Consider the following 25756-nt stretch of genomic DNA (forward strand, 5'->3'; position numbering starts at 1 on the left):
AGTTTGCCTCTGTTCTTTACCCTTCCTATGTTTCTTGCCTTTTCTTCGGCCTCCTGAAGGTGATGGTGCCAATGATGTCAGCATGATTCAAGTGGCAGACATCGGGATTGGGATCTCAGGTCAAGAAGGCATGCAGGTGAGTGGATTTCATGCGCTCAAGTACCATGAACTTGACCTGCCTATCCAAGGGCAGCATTCCCACAGGGAAATCTCGGTGGTACAGTGAGGCCGGCCGTGGCTAGATCAGGAGTGGGAGGCAGGAAGTGTGTCTATTATTTACTTTGTGGGTATTGGGGTGTTTTCCTGGGTAATTTGGAGTGTGTGCTCCTTCAGTTTAAAATATATAGCTCCTCTAGATCATAATAATATATATTTAGCCCTGAAATAACTGTGTGACTTTAGACACTGAAGAAAGCTACTAAGGATTTGAATAAAGACCTAAAGACCTAAAGAGGGAGGGAAGAAGATGATATTTGAGAATGAGGGAGAGGGGAGTGTCCTATTTGTGTGTGTGTGTGTGTGTGTGTGTGTGTATGGTGTGTCATGTGTCGTGTGTATACTGGATAGTTTTTTAGGCACAAAAGTCAGATAAAAGCTTGTCCAAAAACTGGTTTTCATGTACGGAGCACATGCCATTGGAGGAAGACAGGACGTGAGGCTTAGGGTTTTCAGAGAATTGTAAATTAGGACATTTCTGCAAAACTTAAGAAATTCAATTACCTCTTTCCCTGGTACATTCTACAGTTACATAAAGTCATGACTACAATACTTTCAACGTTCTTCTCCCCAAGGAGAAGTGGATGCTGAGGGTAACCTGCGGCGTTCTCGCTAAGAGAGCCGCTTTCCAGGAAAGTGCATGTGCTGAAATTCTGTCACCAGTGGTGGCCAAAGAGAGCTGTTGTTTCCTGGGGCCATGCTGGAAGGCTGACTACCACTCTGTGTTCATGAGTTTCTGTTTGGGGTTGCTCTGTTTTGTGCTGGTTTAAACAACAGTTTGGGCCGGTGGGAGCCCGCTGGTGGTCAGGCTGTGGAGCTGCTTCTGTGTGAATGTGTCTGATCGTGAACGTGTCCTCTCCCCGTTGCCCCTGCAGGCGGTGATGGCCAGCGACTTTGCCATCGCTCAGTTTAAGCATCTGGGCAAGCTCCTCCTGGTCCACGGGCACTGGTGTTACACTCGACTCTCCAATATGATTCTCTATTTTTTCTACAAGAATGTGGTACGTAGCCCCAGAAAATTTGTCCCTTCCCCCTCCTCACTTTCGTATCCTGCTTGCAGAAGGGATGGAGAGGACGTGCCCTGCGTGAGGCCGCCTGGCTTACTGATGTTCTGGGAGCAGCAGGAGCCCTCCTGCTGGGAATGTGCTTATGTTGGTTCAGCCGATGACAGCAAATTGCTGGGCTTGTCCCTCTGCTGGCATTTCCTGTTCCCTGTGCTTCTCCATCCCATTAAGTCCTGTCTGGTTCATGTAAGACCCGGGTTTTGACCTTCCATGGAGAGGTGGTGACAAGCAGAATTATGAAATGTTTAATGCTATCTGTCAGTAGGGAATGAAAAGGTTTGCTTCCATTTTCCAGGAGCTATCCAAAACTATCTGCTGTCCCCAGACTGGTGTCTGTGTTGTATATTGAAGACACGGATGCCGCTGAAAACCCAGGCTCACGCCTTAGCCCGTAGCTGGCTGACACTCACAAATGAAGAATTCTCTAGCAAGCCTGTAAAATGTATTTGCGCTTGGGAGTTATTTGGTGGCCAGAGAACTTAATTTTGTGTCATTCCTCAAGGGGCAGAATTCGATGAGAAGTCCTAGTGTCTGATCTTTGGCATGCCATTTAAGTTTCGGTCTCCTCTTTTACGAGGTCATGTTGACCTTAGATTGTTTCACTAAATTTCCTTCTAGCAAGTGATTATGTAAATATGTCATGATTTTTTAGACCAAATTTCTTAGATTTAGGTCCATAGGTAGTGTGTTAATAGTGAACATCAATTTATATCACTCTCTCGAAATACCACCTTTAGGAAAAAAAATAACTTCTTAATAGGTCATTCTACATGTATTCCAAAATGTGTCATTTAGATCTGCACGTGTGTGTGTGTATGTGTGTGTGTGTCTCGGAGAGCAGAACATTTTGCTTTTTTTGTCCTGCAGCACAATGAGCTTTTTTTTTAAAAATTCCAGGACTTGGGGCGTCTGGGTGGCTCAGTGGGTTAAAGCTTCTGCCTTCGGCTCAGGTCATGATCCCAGGGTCCTGGGATCGAGCCCCACATGGGGCTCTCTGCTCCGCAGGGAGCCTGCTTCCTCCTCTCTCTCTCTCTGCCTGCCTCTCTGCCTGCTTGTGATCTCTGTCTGTCAAATAAATAAATAAAATCTTTAAAAAAAAAAAAAAATTCCAGGACTTGGTAGTGGTCACTGACTTTTAGGGAGGATTCTCTTTCCCAATTTTTTTTTTTTTAAATGCTTTTGCCTTTTTCTACCTGCTCCTCTTGTGGTGTATCCCACCCCCACCCCTTTCCTCTTAAGCCCAGATTAAACCCAAAGAGTAAGGAACACTAGTATTAGGATGAGGGGTGTCATGTACCTTTGGAGAGTGGGCCAGTGTGTATCAGGAGATACTCCATGACCAGGGATCAGGGACTCTGGGTCTCTGCTGTGACACCGTCAGTGGCCGTTCATACTGATACTCTCCTGACTCACTTCTGCCTCTTACTTACCTAGCAAAATAGTAAATGTTTTGTAAACTATGGAGGAAAAGGCCAGTACCAGAAGCCATTCAGGTAACTTGTCTTTCTGAGACTGTGGTTCTCAGGTCTTAGAAGACTTTTGAGATACTGATGAAGACTATGAATTCATTCCGCAAAACACATGTACCCCAAATTGATAGGTTTCCAGGAGCGGGGCATGGGGTGTGTCCATAGTCCCTAGATTTAAGAAACCCCGTCCTGAGGATTGTAGCTGTTATCCTGAAGTACGCCTCTGCGTCTAGAATGCCGACAGTACCATCTTCCTATTTGTAAGGCACTTTACAGGTCGTGAGCACCTTCTAACTGATTCCTGATAGTAAGCTCGGAGGTGGTATAATTTTCATTTTCAGACAAGGAACTCAAAATTCAGAAAGGTTAGGAAAATGGCCTAAAGTGAAAAAAAGCAGTAGGAAGTGTCTTCAGGCCCTGAATACGACTCCTAAACTTAAGTCCAGGGGCCTTTCCTGGGGCCTGCCTTGCTTGAGGGCACAGAGCTTTAGTAGTCACGGACCCCATTCATATGAGGCAAAACACTGGAGGAAACCCTGGAGGATGTATGTTTCTAGCCTCTAGGGCGACCCCCGTGCTGGTTTGCCTGGGACCGTCCCAGTGTTAGCTGGGAGAGCCCATGTCCTGGGAAGCTCCTCACCCCCAAGCTCAGTGGGATGGTTGGCTACCCTCAACCAGCTCAGTGGCTGGCACCACTCAAAAGTAATCTTGAACCTAGAAAGCAGGAGGATGAAAATCTGTTGTGTGCCTGCTACGTACCAGGCATGGGTCTAGGATCGCTCCATGCAGAAGCGGTTTGAATACTGGCGCTCCATGCCTTGGTTTGAATACTGGCTCTGTTAGTGTGTAACTAGCTGTCTCACAACTGTTACTGATGAACCAGATGACTTAGGGCAAGTTCTTTAGCCCATCTGTGCCTCAGTTTCCTCATCTGTGAAATGGGGCCACAGTAATTCCCGAGTTGTTAAGAGGGTGAGAACCGGGCCCGCACTCCACAGGAAGGGGCTTGCGTGCATGTGTTTATATGTATGTCATGTTTTCCTTTAATAAAACACGTATCCTCAAAAGACGGCAAGGTAAGTTGTGGTCTTCCATTTTGCTAAGGGAGAGAGAGGCCGGGATCACACAGCTGACAGTGGCAGCAGGTGGCTTGTGTGCTCGTGACACACATGTGGCTGTTTGTTTCTAAGATGCAAATGTTCCCTCTTGTGTCCCTAGGCCTATGTGAACCTCCTTTTCTGGTACCAGTTCTTTTGTGGATTTTCAGGAACCTCCATGACTGACTACTGGGTTTTGATCTTGTTCAACCTCCTTTTCACTTCCGCTCCTCCTGTCATTTATGGTGTCTTGGAGAAAGATGTGTCTGCAGAGACCCTCCTACAGCTGCCGGAACTTTACAAGAGTGGCCAGAAATCAGAGGTAGGTACCGAGGCAGAAATGCTTGGACCGAAACACATCCGCTGTCCAAGCCGGAGCACATTCCAGCGAGCCCAGTTCAAATAGTGTGGTACGTGCGGGGCTGTTTAAAGTTACTGTGGCTGTTTTGGAACACCTCTGCCAACAGGGCAGATATGAAGTTACTTGCCTCTGAGGTGAACATAGGTACAACTCTGAAAGGTCTTAGGTACTTACCTGAAGAAATCGGGCGTTTCAACTCTACAATTCATAATGTCTAGGATTTGCTAAACCTTACTGTGCCATCTCTTGTGCGAGCTACTAAACCTTCCCTGCCTCATTTATCTCCACAAAACTTTTTGAGGGAGAACTTGGTACTGTACCCATTCTAAGACAAAGAATCAGAATTTCTTTTTTTTGAGAGAGAGAGAAAGATCACAAGTAGCGAGGCAGGCAGAGAGAGAGAGAGAGGGAAGCGGGCTCCCTGCTGAGCAGAGAGCCCGATGTGGGACTCGATCCCAGGACCCTGAAATAATGACCTGAGCTGAAGGCAGAGGCTTAACCCACTGAGCCACCCAGGCGCCCAAGAATCAGAATTTCAAAGGGGCTCGTATTTTTTCCAAAAATTTCACAGCTAAAAAAGAAAAAACCACAGAGGCAGGATATGAATCCTGCTTAGTCTGGTTCTAAAGCCAAAATTAAATTCTCCACGTTCTACTCTTCCTACAGCACAGTGGCCTGATCTGCGTGGCTTCCTCGCCCTGAAGCCAAAGCCAGGCCCTGCCTCTGCTTAATTGATCTTCACACTATCAGTCTATCTCTGATAGATCACTGATGTCTGTCCCTGCTTTCTCATTTTCTCCTACCTAGAGTATTGTGATGGCTGATTACTTGGCTGGCTGTCTCACAACTCTTTTCTTTCTAATTTATCTCCTACAGAATTAATAATAATTAATAGAGCACTTATGAACATTTATGTAATGTCTCCTATATGCCAGGCACTCTTCTAAGTGCTTGATATACATAAATCTAATCCTCAGAATGACCCTGCTAGTAAGTGCTATCGTTATCCACCTAGTAGATGAGGACAGGCAGGCACAGAAAGGAGCCTTCAGGAATGAGCCCGTGTCACAGAGTTCGTGGGCGGTGCGGGGGAGCTCTGGATCTCTAGCCCACGCTCTCCATCATTACGCGGGGTTGCGGAAAGAGCACTGGCCCTGTGTTCAGTCCCTCAGTCTCCTCCTGCCTCCACTATGCCATGGCCTGAAATTCAAAGTGCTCTCCCAAGTGCATGGTCAGGATCATGGGGACTAAGGAAGGCCAGGACCCTGTAGACACCTGTAAGTGAGCAAAGCTGAGGTATCCCCAAATTGTAATCAGATGCTCTAGTCCCGAGAGGAGGACTCCGTTCGTCAGGGCCCTTTCAGCAGCAAGTGACAGAAACCAGCTCAAATTGGCTTGATGAAAAAGATCATTTTGTCATTGACCAGGCCTGGGACATTTATTGTTCCTGAGGACAGAGCTCAATCCCATGGACAGCACTGGGAAGAAGGAGAAGGACTGGGGAGAAATACAGGGCAGGCAAAAATCAGACCTGCCGTAGTGTGTTCTGCTGCACTCACTGTTGTAAAGACACTGACCCAGAGCAGTTAGAAATAACGGGTTTAGCCTGAGTTTAAATTCTCGGCCTGCCGTGTGTGACCTTGGTAAATGATTTAACTTCCCTGTGCTTTTATTTCTTTAAGGAGATGGTGGGAGGATCAAGTAAGATAAAAGTTCCAGCCACATTAAGCTCTCAATATTGTTATTTTTACTCGCTTCCCCCAAATTAACCAGAAATTTGAGGAAATCCCAAACTCAAAATGTGTTTATTTTTATCAGTCTAACTTTATTCTGACTTGAACTTCCTTTCCAGGCTGGGGAGTAACTTAATGTCCACAGGCTACCTGCCACAGCCAACACAGACAAGTCACACGTCCAACTTTCAGGGAAGAAGAAATTCTCATGATCCTTTAATATCATCCAGTCCATTCAGATCAAGGAGCTAAATAGGGTTTTTCTAGAGGAATCCAGTCTGACTTAAAGTTCAAGGCCAGGATGAAGGAATGGTATTAATATTAATGAAGGTTGTCTTGTACCCCTGACCTAAATTAAATTCCAAGTCTGTTGGGGAAAGAGAGGTGAGGGGGGCCCTTCAAAGTTTTTAGAGCTCGTTTTTAAAAACCCATTTGTACAGACCATGATTGGTTCTTACCCTTGGAAGACTTGAGGTCACTGTTTCCTTTTGTTGAGTCCTGTTATCAATCCTTTGCATACACTGTTCTACCGAGCCGGCCAGTTTCGTAATACATGGTAGTAGCAGGTGGATTCCCAGCATGTGGCTATTGATAAAAGGTCACGGGCTTCATTGAGTTTACCTTCCAGAAGAGTTGTCCTTTGTTTGAACTTGGCCTTCAAACAAATTCTGTTTTATGCTTGTGCCATTTCCTGCCTTCAGGGTCATGAAATATATTCTCCAGGGTTACAAAACCTCTCCCCTAAGGAGAAGGCTGCAGCAGAGGCCTCCCTCCCGAGAAGCAATCACCGTTTAGCCGTCTCTCCTCACCCACAGTTGCCTTTCCTGGCTTGGACTTTGTGTCCACATTTTCCCTTTCAGATTCCAGGAGATCCCATGAGCTCATCTCTCCAGCCTCTCATTTATCTTTTCCTCTCCTTTGCTTCCAGAGTCCCCTTACTCACATGACTAGAGATTAATTGCACTTTTGCCATTTTTGCTGTAGGTTTTTTGAGCAACTACCATTCCTCCAGAAGCATGAAGTTAAATTTTAGCTTATCCCCACGTTGTTCTCTCCTGTCCAGTGGCATTTGGATTGCCCCTTTGATTCTTCCGCATTGTCTTCTGTCATTGGATCATTCTTCTGCGTAGATTTTTAGGAACCTTTGGATGAAGAAAGATAAAATGTCCCATCATTTTTAAGGAGGAAATAGTAAAAGAAAATACAGGGGAAAGGAGCAGTAACAGTAACAATATTAGAATCAACAAATCCTCATTGCTTTGATTTTCCAGAGGATGAAGAGATTTTTTTTTTTTTTAAAGGAATAGATTTTAAAATTCTAAGTGCAGTCTATTGAAGAATAGAAAAACATATGTGGAGAATTTGTGTATTTATAAAACTTTGTTATTTAGAAGGCAATTGGCTATTTCCAAGGAAATGTCATCCCATTGCACATTTGGAAGGAAATAAGACTGAGAACATGTTATGAAAATAGAAGACTAGCTTAAGGTTATAATACATGTGTTGTCATTTTTGTCCATGGCAAATATCACTAGTAAACCATAGCCCTCTGTTATTCCTCCTGGGTCTGAAAGCAGCCTCAGAATCCTTGTGCACACATGTCAACATTCAGGCAGAGGTGGCTCTTGTTTGAAAACCTGTTTTCCAGTGTCAGCGAAGAGGTCATAGGATGTTGATGGATTCCTGTCTCACGTTGAGGTCTTTCATCCATTTTGAGTTTATCTTTGTTTATGGTGCAAGGGAATGGTCCAGTTTCATTCTTCTCTATGTAGCTGTCCAAGTTTCCCAGCACCACTTATTGAAGAGACTGTCTTTTTTCCATTGGACATTTTTTCCTGCTTTGTCCAATATTAGTTGACCATAGAGTTGAGGGTCCATTTCTGGAGTCTCTATTCTGTTTTTGTGCCAATACCATGCTGTCTTGGTGATCACAGCTTTGTAATATAGCTTGAAATCAGGCAACATGATGCCCCCTGCTTTGTTTTTCTTTTTCATCCTTCCCTTGGTGATTCGGGGTCTTTTCTGGTTCTATATAAATTTAGGATTTCTTTGTTCTAGCTCTTTGAAAAACGCCAATGGTATTTTAATAGGGATGGCATTGAAAGTGTAAATTGCTCTGGGGAGGATAGACATTTTAACTGTTTATTCTTCCACTCCATGCATAGATTGTTTTTCCATCTTTTTGTGTGTTCCTCAATTTTTTTCATAAGTGTTCTGTAGTTTCTAGAGTACAGAGCCTTTACCTCTTTAGTTAGGTTTATTCTTAGGTATCTTACGGTTTTTGTTACTATTGTGAATGGAACTGATTCCTTAATTTCTCTTTCTACACTTATATTGTTAGTATATGGAAAAGCAGCTGATTTCTGTGCATTGATTCTGTATCCTGCCACCTTGCTGAATTGCTGTGTGAGTTCTAGTAGTTTAGGGGTGGAGTCTGTTGGGTTTTCCACATAAAGTATCACGTCATCTGTGAAGAGAGAGAGAGTTTGACTTCTTATGGCAGTTGGAATCTCCAAAAGGATCTCAGGAATTACTATGTATACTAAGTCTTTATTTGAACAGTAGTTTTAATAGCAGTTGCTAAAAACTATGAGCCATTTTTATCAAGAGTGGAAATGCTCCCATCTGGTGCCTAAATCTTTCCTCCATCCTTCCCTTCTCCCATGTCTTAAGATGTGAACTCGGAGGAAAGTAGTAATATAAGACTTAAGGAACACAAAAGAAAGTGTACCAATAACTGTTTTTGAAATTGACGTTAACAAATATAACCCAAGTAACAAACATTATTCTAAAATATGCATTCATTCAATAAATATTTACTGATCACCAAAAGAATAAAGAAAACCTGTTTTCCATCACTTGATTAATGTCTCTACTTGAACCTTTCTCTTTTCTTATATCTATATGCTTTTGGTTAGAAGCAGTTCAGCATGTGAAAAGTTACATAGGAATAGTTAATTAATCCAACAAATATGTATTGAGTACTTGTTATGTACCAGGTACTGTTTTAATCACTTGAATAAAAAAAATCAAACCCCCACTCTATGAAGTGTGCATTCTGTTAAAAGAACTGGAAAATCATTAGATAAACAAATAAAACCATTTCCGATGGGGATGACAGATTTCTACAGATACCATGGTAGTAAGTAGAGGGATGGGCATCACTCTTAGACCGGTCTGGGATGAGATGAGGCTGGCATGTGAATAAAGAGTGGGTCACATGGGAGGTCCAGGGCAAAGAATCCAGGCAGAGAGAGAGCACAGGGGAAGCCCCGGAGAAAGAACGGGTCTGGCAAGTTTGAAGAACTGAAGGTGCCTGCGGTAGGATCATAGTGGATGAGGGTAAAAATGGGAGGGTAGGACCCTGGAGAGCAGGGACTCCAGCAGGCAGATCCTCCAAGACCTTACTAGCCGTGGGAAGGAACTTAAATTGTGTTGGAATGCAGCGGGACATCATTGGAGGCATTGGAGAGGGTCAGTTTGATTAATTAGGGAGATGGCACAACCTGATTTATAACCTTTAAGAACCTTCTGACTGCTGTAGAAGACTGGGTTAGGCATAGGAGAAGCAGCAAAGAAGTCAGGTGGTTATTCGGTCATTTATAAAGAGAGTTGTTGGTGAAGGAGAATGGGAGACAGAAGTAGATGGGTTTGGAATAGTTTTTTAAACCGTACTTTCTGATCAATAGGAAATGGAAACTCAGTACTACTATCCCTATTTCAAGTAGATTTAAGGTTGATCCAGTGATAAAAGTGACATGAGTTGAAGAGAAGTCCTCCATGGACTTTTTTTTTTTTTTTTTTTTAACCTATTATTCAACATCATACCATATTCTTCTACCACTGTTTACAAATCCCACCTATTTTGTGAGTGAGAGAATAAAGGAATATAATCTTCTCAGAGAAGCAAAAATAATTATTGGCTTCTGTTGTTCCTTGACTTTGCTTTGATTCTTGTTAATCCTTCCACAATGTCTCTTTTCATTTTTAGGCATATTTACCCCTTACCTTCTGGATCACCTTGCTGGATGCCTTTTATCAAAGCCTGGTCTGCTTTTTTGTGCCTTACTACGTAAGTCCTTATTCACTCAAAATGTGTGTTATTAATGAATTGGTGATGCTTCTTTGTTGCTGGTATCAGCATATAGAATGGATATATTTTAGGGTATCTTGTTCATATAGTCAAATGGATCATTAACCTACTAAATTATAACGTCCTCCCCCAAATATGTTAGATCATGGATTAAATTTGGAGAGAAGTACATAGCTGACTCCTCATGAGTCTCCTTTTTAGCCCTGGGCTGCTTGATAGTTTTTGTAAAGGACCTGGATAAAATTGAGAGTCCAGGCATGTAATGAGAAGAGTCAAAATCAGAGAGGCCAAGTCAGAATATGAAATCAGTTATTAGGGAGTGCTGGGCTAAATCCACTAGGATGATCTTTGTGGTATTAAATATAAGTTCTTCTAAATAGTCTCTCTAAAAAAACCTGTTTTATAGGTGAAAAATAGAAGAAATTTGACTAAACAAAACATGTATTAAAAATGAATTTTAAAATTCAGGCAAAAACCAGACACAAAGCAGCATAATCTAACTGCCCACCCATATACCCCTTACCCAGAAGAAAACCTGGTTTGATCATGATGGGTGAAAAACTGATAATTTCTAAGTTAATAACCTCTGTTCTTTAGTTCTTTATTTAAATAAAATGACTTGAATTTGCTCACTAGAGTATTCTGGGCATACTGCATTTCAAGAGAAATGCAGATAAGGCAATCTGAAGGTAAGCAGAAGAGAGCGAGTAGAAAACTGTGTCCTTGGAAGAAAATTTTAAGGACTTGAGGACATACACATAGGAGAGGAGGGGATATTTACTTAGCAGAGATATACACTTAAGATAGCCTTTTTTTTTGAGAGAGTGAGAGAGAATGAGCACATGCACAAGCAGAGAGAGAGGGAGAGAGAATCCCAAGCAGGCTGTGCTGAGCACGGTGCCCAACTCAGGGCTCGATACTAGGACCCCAAGATCACGACTTGAGCTGAGAAAAAAGAGACGCTCAACCAGCTGAGCCACCCAGCTGCCCTCAGGATAGTCGGAATAGCCACGTCAGGGTTTTGCAGCTCTATTAAATGGGAAATATTTGATATTTTTCTCTACCTCAAAGAGCCAGAAGTGTAAGTAAAAGTTTCCAGGAAGATGGATTATGGCTCAGGATAAAGAGGCGTTCCAACTGAAAAGTTCAAACATGGGATGGCCTGAGAGTCGGTCTCTCTTTCAGAAATGTTCAAGTGTATTCTAAGTGACCCCTTATTAGCAACATTGAAGAAGGGAACCCATCCTCAGTTGAGCTATAAAGTAAAGGGACGATACTCAAACCACTGAGTGTGACAGCTCTCCAAGATCTCTGCCCGTTGTCCTCTCTTCGTAGACCTACCAGGGCTCAGACATTGACATCTTTGCATTTGGAAACCCCCTGAACACAGCTGCTCTGTTCATCATTATCCTCCACCTGGTGATTGAGAGCAAGAGCTTGGTGAGTGGTTTTCCTGCCTCTGAAATAGCCTGAAAGTGCTTGGGGAAATGCCTTCTATTAGCAGTGACTGTGCTAAACCCTAAATGCCTAGAAGACACATGGTAACGAGAGGAGTAATGACGCCAAATATGAAGAGTGATTCATGGCGGCTCTCTTGCTGACTGTTGAGTGCCATTATGTTGAGATTGATGTATAGCCAGGGAAAGTGGAAAATACCCGGCTCCTTGGTGGTATCCTTGGTGGATGGTTCAGGGAGGCATGAGTCAAGCTGGAGAAACAATTACCTTTCAATGACCAACATTCTTCGAGATCATGCTGATGTCTTTCAACTCAACTAAAGAGAGACATCGTGCCATGATCCTTGTATACTGATATGAGTCAGTGATGATTTTATCATAATAAAATGTCTCATGTTACAAAAAGAAACTTGTTTTCTTCCCTCCAGAGTTTTTACCACTCATTTAAATCTAGGTCTTTTTTTTTTTTTTACCTTGATGCTAACTTAATGATAGTTAATTCTTTTCATCAAAATGATTGTTTGGTAAGCTCTCTGCAGCAAAGCTAACGTGTAGGATTCAGATAGTGAGAGCTTTGTTGTAAACCTTCCTTTGCAGATGACGAACATTCCACCCATCTCTGGAGAATGAACCACTTCTGAGATTATTTATGTCCATCACTCATTTCCATTGCCATTGCCTTTGCTATACCCATTGCCTTTGCTGTAGCCACTTCCAGGACCATTGCAACAGCCCTAGACCTCCCGCCCACCTCTACTCTAGACTCCTCCAGCCATCCTCTACAAAACAACCAGAATCATCCTTTTGAAACATAAATCTTACCTTGTTGCTGTCCTTTGGGTAAGACCTTTCAGTGATTTCTCATTGTACTTGGGGTAAAATGAAAAAGCCCTAAATTGGCCTTCAAGACTTCATGCAGTGATGCCTCTACTTTTCTCTCCAGTCACATTTCTACTTTTTCATGGGCTGGAGCCCCACTGTCCTTCCTTGAGCGATTCAGATACAGTGAGCTCGTGGACACATCAGGTCCTTAGCATTTATCATATCTTCTGAGGGACATATTCTTCCTCTTCCCTTGCTTCTTTGCACTTGACCCAGCTTACTTATACTTTTTGGTCTCAGCAAGAATGGCTCCAAGAGCCCTTCCCTAACCTAATTTTTTCATACCATCCTCTTGTTTTTCTATATAGCCCCAATAATAATTTTTTATTATTCATCAGTTATGTGAGTATCTGACTCATGTCTTCTGCATTAGACTATAATCTCTGTGATGGGCAGGGTTCATATTTGTTAATCACAATATTCCAGAATCTAGGACCGGACTGACACACAGTAGGTACTCAAAAATATTTGAATAGATAAACAAATGATTAAATGACTAACCAGTCTTTGGGGCATATTTACCGTCCTGGTGGTGAATGCATTTCAAACAGAAATAGCTGAATGAGGTTATAGTTTAGATGTTAGGTGCAGTTATATTATAAAATTATAATAATTTCTAAAGCGTCATAGTTTCTAAAGAATATTTTTGGCACTACTTGCCTTGCTTATAACCTGCTGTAATCAAAGTGTACCAGCCTAAAGTGCAGTAAAAGGTTAAAAATCTGGAAATACCAGCTAGGGAGAGTAAAGGGAACTCTAGAACTAAATTATTTGGCATTGTTTAAACATCTATTTGATTTAATTTTAAACAGTTTCATAGGCACTTTGGGTCACTACCTAAGGAAGGGTCATGGGTTCTGACATTTAGTAGTGTTCCAAAGGGTCCAGCACATAAAATGTGTCAGTTTAGGTTCACTGGTTATGAGCAACAGCAACCTGAGCAAATAGGAAAGTTATTTAAAATATATTGAAGAACCATCATCAAATCAAACCAAACCAAACCAAACCAAACCATCCTGAGGAACCAGAGTGGTTCCAGACATCCAGGGAGCAAAGTAGTGGCCAGGCTTGCCCTGCTCTGCTCAGACTTGGTTGAAGTCCTTTTCTTTCTGCCCTTGCCTTGTTGTGCCCCAGGTTTCGTCCCTGGGGACAGAATTCTGTCTCCTTAGCTTCAGGGCCGGGCTTTGGTTAGAGGAGGGCAGTGGTGGCGATGTCGTGCACGGTGCCGGGGAGCCTCACTAGGAAGCGGGAGCGTGAGAGCCAGGTGCCCAGGAGAACAGTGTCTGTTATGTCGAGGTCGCATCATTAAGCCCTTTTTCTCATGCCCGGGGAGGCTAGTGCTCACAGCCTCTGAACGTCCCTTGTCAGGAAGAGTCAGCCACTCTGAGGATGTGAGACAGCTTCCCTCATGCTCCGGCTCCTCATCTCATCTGTGCCTCCCACCTCCCTGTCTTCTCTCACCCAGAGCCTCCTGATTGTGACTGTATCAGTTTATGGAAATGCTCAGCTCCGGCAAGTTGCTACCTCCCTTGCCAAAAATCCATTTTAAGGGGAAAAAAAAAATCAGGCAGTAGGGTTCAATGAGAAGGAAAGACATTTGAGGAAGAAAGAAAAAATAACAGATCCTCGTTTTAGAGGCATGATGATTATCAGGAGTTAGCCCACATTTTCTGGGCAGTTTGTACATTTTATCAAAAAAAAAAAAAAAAAAAAATGAGGGCGCCTGGGTGGCTCAGTGGGTTAAGCCGCTGCCTTCGGCTCAGGTCATGATCCCAGGTCCTGGGTTTGAGCCCTACATCGGGCTTTCTGCTCAGCAGGGAGCCTGCTTCCTCCTCTCTCTCTGCCTGCCTCTCTGCTTACTTGTGATTTCTCTCTGCCAAATAAATGGATGAAATCTTTAAAAAAAAAAAATGAGCAGTGTTTGTGTCACTCGTGAAGAGACCTACAGAAGGGAAGTACTTCGCAAGTGAAGAGGGAAAAGGAGAACATTGGATCTCGTTTGAAAATTCTAGCCTTAGAAAATGATAAAGGCAGTGCTTCCCCCCCAAAAGCATAACATACTCTCCTAGGGAATACATTACGATTTTAGGTGGTACTTTCCCTCCACTAAAGAGCACTGACTACTGCGTCGTGTGAACGTGATTCTCTTTCGTACCTCGGATTATGTCCGTTTCCCTCCGTCACACAGATCAGACTCTAGACTCAGCACTCTGATGACAGGTAATGGGGATACCACATTTAAGGTAGTGATCCGCTTTTCCTTCTCAATGAAGTTACTCAAATAGGAAGCCAGTTTCAGAAAAATATTAAGAAAAATTCCAAGCTGTACGTAGATAACGAAGGTAACTAGGTTAAGGTGTAATACACGAAGATTTGTTTCTTGCTCGTATAAAGTTGGCCGAGATTCCACAGAGCCCCAGGGCAATTGTCCTCTAACGGGGCAGCTCAGTGCCCTAGGCAGTGTCTTGTAGCTCTACCGTCTGGAATTATCCCCAAGGAGGAGCTCCTTGGTCATCATGGAAAGAAAAGAGACAGCATGAAAAATTGTGCACCAGCTCCTCTGCATGTCTAACGTGACCCTGGGACCATGACCTGAGCTGAAGGCAGAGGCTTTAACCCACTCAGCCGCCCAAGCGCCCCCTAACGTGAACTTTTTTTTAATGTCCCTTCCACTCATATTTCACTGGTCAAAGCAGGGTGCATGGCCATGCTTAATTTCAAGGGGGCGAGGAAATGCGATCCTTCCAGATGTTTACAGTGGGAGGAAATTAGAATATCGGTGAACAACAGTAATGTCTACCAGCCACGTGAATGGGTAACATTTGAGGATTGGAATACTACCTAAATGAAGATACAGGGCAATCAGTGATAGTATTTAAAAAAAAAAAAAAAAAGAATCCAAACAGCTCATGGTGCATTGAACAATATAAAATAGAATCATCATCAAAAGTAAACCTTTTGGCGTTGGACTTTGTTTTACAAAATCGAAACAGGTGTGAACTCTCCACGGAAGGTGCTCGAATCTCCTCGCTGTTTTGTGTTTTGCTCACTGAGGGTTGTGACACCGTTCACTTATCGCTCAGACACGTGGTCTCTTCAGCAGAGCAGACTCGGTGGGGACGCAGAGCCCTGTGGGTGAGAGTGTTCATTTCCCCGCCTCTCCTGTCTTGCAGACCTGGATCCACATGCTGGTCTTTGCGAGCAGCCTCTTGTCTTATTTTTCCTTTGCCTTGGTTTTCGGAGCCCTGTGCGTCACATGCAATCCGCCATCTAACCCCTACTGGATTATGCAGGAGCACATGCTGGACCCCGTGTTCTACCTGGTTTGTGTCCTCACAACCTGCGTCGCCCTTCTGCCCAGGTACGGGGTTTTATCCGAGAGAGAGGCAGTGAGGTCAGAGGCTTGGAGGGCTTCGGTGACTGCTAGGAACGGATGGCAGACCATCCCATTCACCAGCGAAGTCAGTCTGCATCCTTGTGAGGACATGGGTTTTAACTCTTTCAGCAGAGTTAAGGCAGCCCAGAAGAGAGATTTCTCGCTCATGGAAAATTCTCATCGGGTTGCCATTCCCCAGAGATAGCACAGGCTTCACCCACGGGGTTATCTGAGGATCCTTTCCTCTGACTTTTTGTTCTGCCAACTCCCACGGGTGCTGCCCTCATTGGCATGATTGGAGATGAATGACTCACCCAGCTCCCCCACATCCCTGCCTGCAGGAGGGAGGAGGAGAGAAAACGGAACGCGAGCAGATTTCCTCCTGTGTGGATTTTTTTTCTTTTTCTTTGTAATGGCATGACCCAGAAGCTGCATGTCATTGCCATATCCCATTAACTGGGACCTCAGTATGTCGAGTCAGAGTGGCGAAAATCTGAGGGTTTCTAAAAAGAGAAACGGGAGGATGTGTACTGAGAGATAAGTTATGGTCTCTGTACAGCCTGGCAGCACTGAAAACGTCCCTCCTCTGTCTGAGTTATCTTTCCCATTTTAGTTTAACTTGAATTTCTAGTGTTGTATGGGATGGAGATGGCTAAGAGGTATGCATGGGTTTTTTCATCTATAGCTCTCGTAACATTTATCTTTTTAGCTGGAAACACTGTGCCACATAGTTGTTCTACCTTCTAAAACTGGATATGAGAGTCAAAATGGTGATTTTAGATTATTCTCGAACAGAGTTGATGAACTGACTCACAGGCCACCTCTGGCCTGCTGCCCGTTTTTAAAAGTAATAAAGTTCTATTGGGCTATAGACACACTCATTCATGTATTATCTCTGGCTGAGTTTCACTACAGCAACAGAGTTGAACGGTTCCAACCGAGAGACGATCTGGCTCGCTTGGCCTGAAATATTACTGTCTGGGCCACTGGGAGAACGATTGTCACCCACAATGTTCTAACAAATGCTGGAAAATGTGAAGGTGGCTTTAAAACTGGGTAATGGGCAGGGACTGGAAGGGTGTAAAGGTACATGATGGAAAAATTCTAGAATGATCACGGATATCGATGTTCCTGCTGGTGGAGATTCAGGAGGAAGTGAGAAGCAGCACAGGTGGAGAAAACCTTATCTTAGAAAATCCATACATGGCCTTAAACAGGCTGTTGCTAGAAATGCGAATGTCACAGGCACCGCCAGTGAGGGGTCGGAAAGAAAGGAGGGACGTGTTGCTGGAAATTTGAGGGAAGAGGGATTTGGGCACTATAGTGGCAGAAAACTTAGCCAAAGTGGGTTTTCCCGTTATGTGGAAAGCAGACTTTGGAAACTATGACCTTGGATATTTAGTGCTGAAAGTCTGGCCCGGTCTCTTCTTGCTGCTTAGAGTTAAAAAAAAAAAAAAAAAAAAAAAAGATTGAGGGAAAGCCTATTAAACCCAGAGAAATTAGATTTGAGAAATTCTCTGCCTTTGTAGATTTCAAAAGTTGTGAAAACGAAGAGATTGGCTTTGGGAATATGCTCTAGAGAGGAGGACAGCCCTGTGGTTGGACAGCCAAAGGCGGAGGAGATTAGGTCTGTGACATGGATCCTTTCAGCCACCTCAGCAGCCACCAGGGAAAGAGATGGGATTGTGTCGGGAAGCCCCATGGAGGACCCCATCTAATGGCCTAGAGGAGTGGGAGACCCACAGGGTGGATGGCGGTGCTGTCCAGCGTCCGCGCTGCCACAGGGACCGAAAGGGACAAGCGTGCAGTGACGTGTCCCAGTAGCCCTAGAAAACTTTCACTCTTCCCAGCTGGTGAGTACTTGCTGTGTCCCATGCCACGTTTGCAGTGACTCTAATTCTGTGATGCTTTTTGGAACCTAGGTTTACATACCGAGTTCTTCAGGGATCCCTGTTTCCGTCTCCAGTTCGGAGGGCTCAGCACTTGGACAGACTGACTCCAGAAGAGAGGACTGAAGCTCTCAAGAAGTGGAGAGGGGCCGGAACGCTGGGCCGCACGCCATCCCAGTGTGCTGACCACTCAGCTGCCAAGTCAGAGAAGAGAGCCACGTCTGGCCCGTCTGCTGCCTTGGCGATGATGTCAGCACCGTCCTGCGCTGTCGAGCGGGCAAGCTTCTCTGTACATGAAACTCCCTTGGACTCAGACTTCTGTGAAACTAAGACCTCAGGGATGGCGGGGACCTCAGAGGGCTAAAAAAAAAAAAAAGGCAGGGTATCCTCCTTGGGGTGACAAGTCTCCCTTCAAATCTGGAAGAGGGACTTTGAAGAGGCACCTCTATCAAGCAAGAACCAGGTGGCTTTTTCCCTAAGGGACACGAAGATTCTTCTGTGCCCAGAAAAGCCAATGTGATGACCTTTCTTGTATGTTTGTAGATACATTTGAGAGGTTGCAGTTGGGCCTGAACTGAGTTTAGGGAGGTGAAATATTTCATTCCGAATCAAATGCTTTTATGAAACTTTTTGGATTTTATAAAAGCATTTTAATTGTCTTAGGCGTGCAGACATTCTTAAGGGATTCATTTGAGATATATTTATTTTATTGGGAGATCTCAGATTCCAGGGAAACGCTTTCAGTGAGCAGACTCCAATCTGAATTTTCTCTCATGAACAAAAACTAGTTTTTAGATCCATTGGAACGCAGAAGAGATTTCCACATGGAAATAAAAATGTTATAAATGGTTAATTTCTAGAGGAAAAACTCCAAAGAGCCTTTTAAATGACAATGTACCTAAAATGAGTAATAACTGCACTGATGAAAATGTGGTGATCATTAATAGCTTTTTGTTTCCTCCAGGAAGATGCCTTTGGTCATCTGACTGCCCATGTAAGGCAGACCTCTCTGCTCATTTTGGTTCCTTGAGGCAGGGTCTTCATGGGGAGGGGGCAGACGGGTGCCAGGGTTCGACAGGAATATGTTTCTCTCTCAGCTTTCAGGCAAGAGAAGACCTTTTATGAGGTCTGTCTCTGTGCAGATGTCCACTGGGAAACATAGGCCATTGGTAGGGTAGACACAATCAGCCTACTGTAGCCCACTTTGCAATTTCCTATATTCTGAAACTTACAATAGCCTGATCAAAATGAGACAATCAATTTGAAAACAATCTTCAAGAGACCATTTGGAGGGTTCATAGTCTTTACATTACCCTACTAGGTCTCCAGAGTTGTAACCTTTAAAAATGAGATATTATGCATTGAGACTAATACAGGTGATTCTCAGCAGAATTCCATGAGGTTCTTAGAAAACTTTGTTTTTAAACACTTTTTAGGACAGGAATGTCGATAGCAAGTTAGCTGCTGTTGCAAATCATGTGTGTTGGCTTTCGTTAGAATAGAGAGACTAGTTTACCAACTAAGCCCAGATGTTACAAGATCATCTATTTTTGTTGAGTTCTTTTAAAATTCAGTATCTATTCATCTGAAAATTGTCAGCCACTAACCACCCAGAATCTCCTTCCCGAAATCTCCATGCTGATGTTCTCTGTCTGTATCAAGGTCTTATGACTATTCATTTCTTATCCTCTTATCTCTTATCCTCGGGGCTTCATCTTCACCTCCTGCCTCTTTGTCCTGGTCTTTTTTTTTGTAACTGTCTGATATTACCGCAAATAGTCTTTCATAGAGACTGATTTTTAGAACTTTCAAAATCCCACATGGCTGTTAGAGGTTGCTTTCTGCTCTCTTTAATGGTTTTTTAAGATAAACTGTTTAATAAATCATGTGTACAAAAAACTGTCATTACTTCTATACATATGACTGAGCCCAACAGTAATTGGTACCAGAGCTTAGAAGGAAAATCCCAAAGCCCACCTTTTCCCAGAATATTGTAATGGCCTTTTCTTATATGGAAAAGTCAGTCATGTCCTGTCATCTGTTATCCCCATAGCAGCTGACATTCATTCCCTGAATGTAAATAAAGGGTTAGAATCTAAAGGTAAAAAGAATAAGCCAAGAGGACCGAGGGGAAAAGTCAATCTCCCAGATGTCAAGTACCCATACGTAAAAGTAGAAGGAAGTCTTGAGTGTTTGTGTTATGAGTCCGCAGTCTCTTATCCACAATTCCAAAATCCCAAGAGCTCTGAAACTGAAAAATTGTTCATAAATTAGGCACAAATTCAATGTCCTAAACAGATGTAAAACAATTTATTTAATGTAATTATCCAAATATTTTGCTATAAAAATGTATTTTATTACTGGGTGCTAAATTGTATTTTTTAAACTCTGAAAAATTCTGGATTCTGAAACATATCTGGCCCTTGGGTGAAAGAGATTTGAGATCTGTATCAAGCCTTTAAATGATCTCATTCACAAGTAAATAACTTACGCAGTTACCCAAGCTGATGGGGTCTATAGTGTTTTGGTATTCCGTGTATTTTACCGAATTTTGGGGGACAAGCATAGTATCATTGTTCCTATTGATTCATGGTTTATTAATAGTTTACATTTTATTGATTGATTATATTTGTTGATTAATAGTTTACATTTTGCCGTAATTTTACCCCAAAAGACCTGTGAAAGAATTATTATATCAGGCTCCCAAAATGTACTCTAGACATGAAAGATTCCTTGCATTCTTACCAGGATTAAAGTCTTCTTTGGACACTAAAGGGACTTGAAACTATTAGGAACCTCTCATTCAGAGAGCCGTCCATCACCTAAAGTAAAAGAGCGTGTTCCTGTGACAGTGAGACACGACAGGTAAATTTGGATTGGTTGGTGGCTGGAGGCCAGCCAGCTATTAGAGGGAGAGGCCTGGTTTTCTGGGACTTGCTATTATCTATGCTCCATGTCCATTAAAAAAAAAAAAAAAAAAAAAAAGGACTGTACCATTTTATTTGTATTAAGGGTTTTTTTTTCTTTTAAAGATTTTATTTATTTGTTTGACAGAGAGAGAGCACAAGCAGGGGGAGCGGCAGGCAGAGGGAGAAGGAGAAGCAGGCTTCCCGCAAAGCAGGGAGAGCCGGATATGGAACTCGATCCCAGGACCCCGGGATCATGACCTGAGCCGAAGGCTTGACCAACTGAGCCACCCAGGCACCCTGTATTAGGGTTATTTAGAATAAGTATAGTAGGTATACTTGCCTGAACATAAGTGGAGCAAGGCTGACAGTGGAGTATGGGTACAGACTTAACTATAACAGAACGGACATGTGTTCTTATACTTTCACACAATCCTGACCCTAATTCCATTGCTGGATTTCACATTCTCAGGAGGCTTATACAAACTCCAGAACAGGAGATGAAGAACATGGGAAGTGTCAAGGCAACTTCTCGAATTTGAAATATGTGCAAACATAGAAAAGAGTACAAAAACACAGGTATAAAATTGCAGTAAGTCTCTGTGTGGGATGCTGAGGCAGCCCGGGGTGCTGGTGAAGTTTAGTGGGGAATCCTCCTTGTTCCCAAGGCATTTAGATGTTGCAAAATGGATGCCTAATTAAATTACCTATGTGCGACAAGTTGTATTTTGAAGCTTTTTAGTGGGAAGGAAAATACTTTTAACCACTTTTATGGAATGCCCATCGGAAATTGTTGGGCATAAAGTGGCCGAGCGCTTAAAAGCATGTGAGAACATCAGATATTAAACACATTTCAAGGCAAATTATAAAATGTTTTACTCCATGCCATCTTGAACTGCGCTTTGAGAGGCATTTCCGTGACTTTATCATTATGGGCGAACACAGGAAAGTTGGAAAATACTGAATTGGAGGTTGGGTAATATTTAATTTTTGTTTTCAAAAATTGAATCTCTCCAGACTAAAGCAAGTTCTCCTTTTGCAAAGTTCAATCTCCATTCATTGTCACACAGGTGAAACAAAATGCTTCCCAGGAATATTCTAGCTACTGAGGTCTCAGTCAGCCAAGTGATACACGCTGAAGGAATCCCAGCTATAGGGAAGGTTCTACAAAGACTCCTCTGTAAAGTTACATCCTTGAGTTAAGTTCAGAACATGCAGTCCTATCATCTTAAATGCTAGTGCTGGTATCTAAGCAGCGTTGTGTTCAGTACGTCTTAACCATTTTAGCCACCTAAATGGATGCTGCTTGTCTTCTACCTCAGACTGTCTTTCATTAGTTTTCAGAATTATGCAGACTTGAGTAATGGTAAATAATTTAAGCATGTAAATTGTCTTGGCTCTTAATCAGAAGCAAGTCTCCAATATTAATATTGAAATTTGCCACTATGCTGTTGTGCTTGAGAAACAAAAGCTGGCAAAAATTAGTCAGCCTGGATCTCGATGTCCTCTTTGTCACTGGAATAAAGAGAATTTTCTAGAACCTCCTACCCTGCAACCTGCCTTATTCCAGAGCTGATTATTTTGTGCTATGGTCAAGATTAGGCTTGGCAAAAGAACAAAATCTGCTTTTTGCTTTTTTTTTTTTAAAAAGACTGTCATTAAACTTGAAGCAAGAGAAAACTGAAGTTGAAAAAAACAATAAAATTAGACCAAAACAAAGATGAACATTTGCAGTGTACCGCTGAGCATCCCTGTCCATGAAAAGTGCTTCTGGACAGCTCTCTGCAGGAAGCTCTCCACAGTCGACAAGGCCATTTTCTTTGAGTGCAGCTGGCAAAAAGTCTCGCATCATCTTTGGAATTAGTTCAGGAGAAAGGTGTGGATGTATATTTGTCTTTCAATCCATTCGACGAAGTAGGACACATTGCTATAAACTCCAGGCCCCAGGACTTTGGAAAAGCAGATGGAGCCCCACGACGTTAAACCAAATAATGTCCACTGTCCTCCAGACCGCTCGCAAACGAGGGGCCCACCGCTGTCACCCTGTAATGAACAGCAGTGGACATTAGTCACTGGTATGATAGAGCCTGCCTGGGATACAATGAAACCAAACCCAGCTTAGCCAACTTCTTGGAAAGTTTCACCGAAGTTTTCATTGCCAACTGGAGGGAGTACACTTTCTACTACATAGATGAAACGTTCAAATGCACATTTTAAACTCCGATCTTTAAAAGAATGGGGGTCCCTTGGAAAAGGACTACATTCTTATTTCCATGAAATCAGACTTCTCAGCCATTTCCTGTGCTTATCAAAATAGGTCATAATTTTTTTTAAATTTAGTGTATCAGAACAAATTCTCTCCTAATTGATCTCATTCTTCTAACTGCGCCACTTTATAAATGTTGAAAGTACCCAAAATGGAACATTCAAATCAAAGATTTTCTTTTCTCCACACAATAGTACTAGAATAATATTCCAGAATAACTTTGTTTTCAAGATTCTTGCTTTGTGAATGAGTGCATTTAGTAAAAGACACTGGCAACTTGCTGCGTTTCTTAACAGTTCTGGGGATTTTTTTCAGTTAGTGCACGTGAATGTTAAAGAGCACATTGAATTATTTACAGCAAAGTATTCTCTTTGTCACCTCTGGTTCTACCTCATGTGCACGGAGGTTTTCATTCTTGACATTTCAGGCGGGCTGTTCTTCACCCACATGGGATTAGCAGTGAGACCCTTCAGCTTTCTAAGCATGAATATTGGTTACATCTGAAAAGATCAGAGATTAGGTGTGTTCCGCATGGCCTCAAAAGAGAGGGATCGATAGCCTAGAAAAATAAGGAAGTATATGAATTCATGGTGGGAATTTACACAGACTCCTGCCCTGTAAGGATGTCAAACTTGGAATTCCATAGCTGGTCTTGTCCCCCTGGTCATGTTGGAGAAAAATGGTAATTAGGTTTATCGATGCTCCTCTAAACACTTTCCCTTGGATTTGCTCATTTACTGCTCAGGAGATCCCTATGAGTTGCTAAGAATTATCACAATATCCATGTGATGAGACTGAGGCACAGGTGTGTACCCTGTTCGTGGGCAGCCCTCGAATTAGACCCACGCGGTCCATGACCGTGACTCTGACTCTGTAACTACTGGGCTCTCCTCTCAGAAGTGTGAGCAGATACCACCGCTATTCGAGCAAAATGAGATTTTTGACTGTGCTGTGTGCCTCTGTGGAAACAGCCATCTTTATGTGTATGGCTGACCAACGCCATAAGCCTAAATAATGATGGTCCTCACAAGGGGTTGAACGAGTGCCTGAAAGCCTAGTTGAGTTTTTTAAAGCAAAATTTACTAAAAATATTTTATTAGACATATTCCACGATTTTTTTCACCTCCCCTTATATGAAAGGAATGCTAAGATGCTGACTGACGTTGAGCTGTTTATTATGCCAGAGAGTGATTCAAATGGGACCTATGTTGCCTCTCAAAAAAGAAGGCTCTTCAAAAAAAAAAAAAAAAAAAGGCTCTTCAGAGAGGAGAATGGGAAAGGAGCACATGGTAACTTGGGAATTCCGTATACTGAGAGACATTGTCAATAAAAATAAATGTAACTAGCACTTAAAAAAACAAAACAGGACGTGTACAGGTCAGCATCTCTATACTTCCAGATTAAGATTTAAGCGAAATAATTGCTTGGCATTTACTCTTTGCCAGAGTCTGTGTAGGATCTATGAAGATGACGGAGACAGGATTTTTTGTCTCTGAGTGACCAAAAGTCTGCTTGGGTAAGAAGCATAACTCTACTTGAAAGCCAGGTCCAAGGGCCAGTACACGAAGGAGTCGTCAGAGGAATGAGGGATTACGGCCTGCTGGAGGGGGAGCGAAAAGTAGCTTCCCAAGGTGTGAGTTTTGAGCGAGGCCTCATAAGACAAATAGACGTTTGTCAGGTGCAAAAAGGGGAGGAAGAAGCAATTCGAATGCAATGGAGAATACAGGAAAGGGCACATTTCGCTCTTTTTCGGTCCCCTTTTCGTAATATTGGGCTTTCGGACAAAGTTTAGGCTTGGCTTCAGTATTGATCCCCAGGATTTCTAGGCCTTAACATGATTTCTAGACCTTAACAGAAGGGTCCACAGCTTCCAGAGTGTCCTACGGATGCCAGAGAGGAAGAAAATGAGAGGTTCTGTGAATGATCTTGCTCTGGACCTGGTCAAAAGGAGCTTTTGAGGACTTGAGGTTTTGTTTTCTCCGTGGGGATGTACTGGAGACTACCTGGTATGCATTGAAGACCACCACAGTGTTGAATTCCCACGACTGCCGAGGCTGGCTGGACCTAGCTCCTATCGGACAACATGACACGAGCGTGCCTAGGCTTGGACTTCAAGTCTCTTTGAAAGACTCTCCTCCCTGCTCCTTTAGCAATTGCCGAGAGATGAAGAGACACCAGCCTGGGGCACAACTCCAAACCATCCTGGGGACAGGGAGAAATGTATACACACGAATTACTGTTCCCAGGAGAGTGTGGTGGTCGAGCACTTGGACTCTGAAGCCAGACTTTCTGAGCTCATAGCCTCGCTCTACCACCTTCATGCCGGGCAAGATGGGGAAAATGACTTAACCTCTCAGCTCCCTTGTTTTCTTGATTTCTAAAACAGCAAAAACAGTAACACTGCCACAAGAACGGCTGATGAGGCTTAAATGGGTTCTTAGCACTGGAACACAACAAGCACTAACTGATCAGTGCTAATTATACAGTTACTGTTCATTGAGTGAGCGTGTCAGACATCACATGTGGGGAAGTGAAAGATGGGCTTTCACCTACATTGACTCAGGTAATCCTCAAAACACCCGGAAAATTAGAATCAGCCCCAGCTTGTGATGCTAGAGAGGTTAGATAACTTCCCCAGGTCACGTTGTTCTTACAGGCAGAGATGGGATTCAAGCCAAAAGTTTCAGGCTGCAAATCCTGTGTCCTAAGCCCCATATCATGCTGCCTTCCCAAACACTTACTTACTTTCTTTTTTTTTTTTTTTTTTTTTTGGTGTGTTTGGCTTGGGAAATCAGACCTGGGCCTCTTGCCTGAAGGCAGCCCACCTCAACTGATTCATGGCCAGGAGGCAGAAGAGACTGTGACCTTGATGAAAGACCAAGTGATCTGTTGGCCTCCCTGTTTCCCACGACAACGAAGGAATCACCACTGGGCCATTTCTGGTCCT

At 43.1% G+C, this 25756-nt stretch overlaps 2 protein-coding genes across 5 annotated transcripts in view; one reads left to right on the forward strand and one right to left on the reverse strand.

The window, feature by feature from the left end:
* The window catches only part of ATP10D (ATPase phospholipid transporting 10D (putative)), a 106508-nt gene extending 87302 nt beyond the window's left edge, over positions 1-19206 (forward strand). For both annotated transcript variants that reach the window (XM_047719219.1, XM_047719218.1), the window contains exons 17-23: positions 60-136; positions 1092-1217; positions 3968-4168; positions 9932-10012; positions 11369-11473; positions 15546-15733; positions 17671-19206. In XM_047719219.1, coding sequence (XP_047575175.1) covers positions 60-136; positions 1092-1217; positions 3968-4168; positions 9932-10012; positions 11369-11473; positions 15546-15733; positions 17671-18001 — 1109 coding nt within the window. In that variant the 3' untranslated portion in view covers positions 18002-19206. The remainder of the gene's footprint in view (positions 1-59; positions 137-1091; positions 1218-3967; positions 4169-9931; positions 10013-11368; positions 11474-15545; positions 15734-17670) is intronic.
* Positions 19207-20796: 1590 nt separating this feature from the next.
* The window catches only part of CORIN (corin, serine peptidase), a 249036-nt gene continuing 244076 nt past the window's right edge, over positions 20797-25756 (reverse strand). For 2 of the 3 annotated variants that reach the window (XM_047719221.1, XM_047719220.1), the window contains exon 22: positions 20797-22586. In XM_047719221.1, coding sequence (XP_047575177.1) covers positions 22404-22586 — 183 coding nt within the window. In that variant the 3' untranslated portion in view covers positions 20797-22403. The remainder of the gene's footprint in view (positions 22587-25756) is intronic. The other variant, XM_047719222.1, reaches the window with a different exon arrangement.

This window comes from Lutra lutra, chromosome 2 (assembly GCF_902655055.1).
Source record: "Lutra lutra chromosome 2, mLutLut1.2, whole genome shotgun sequence".
NCBI classification, from domain to species: Eukaryota; Metazoa; Chordata; class Mammalia; order Carnivora; family Mustelidae; genus Lutra; species Lutra lutra.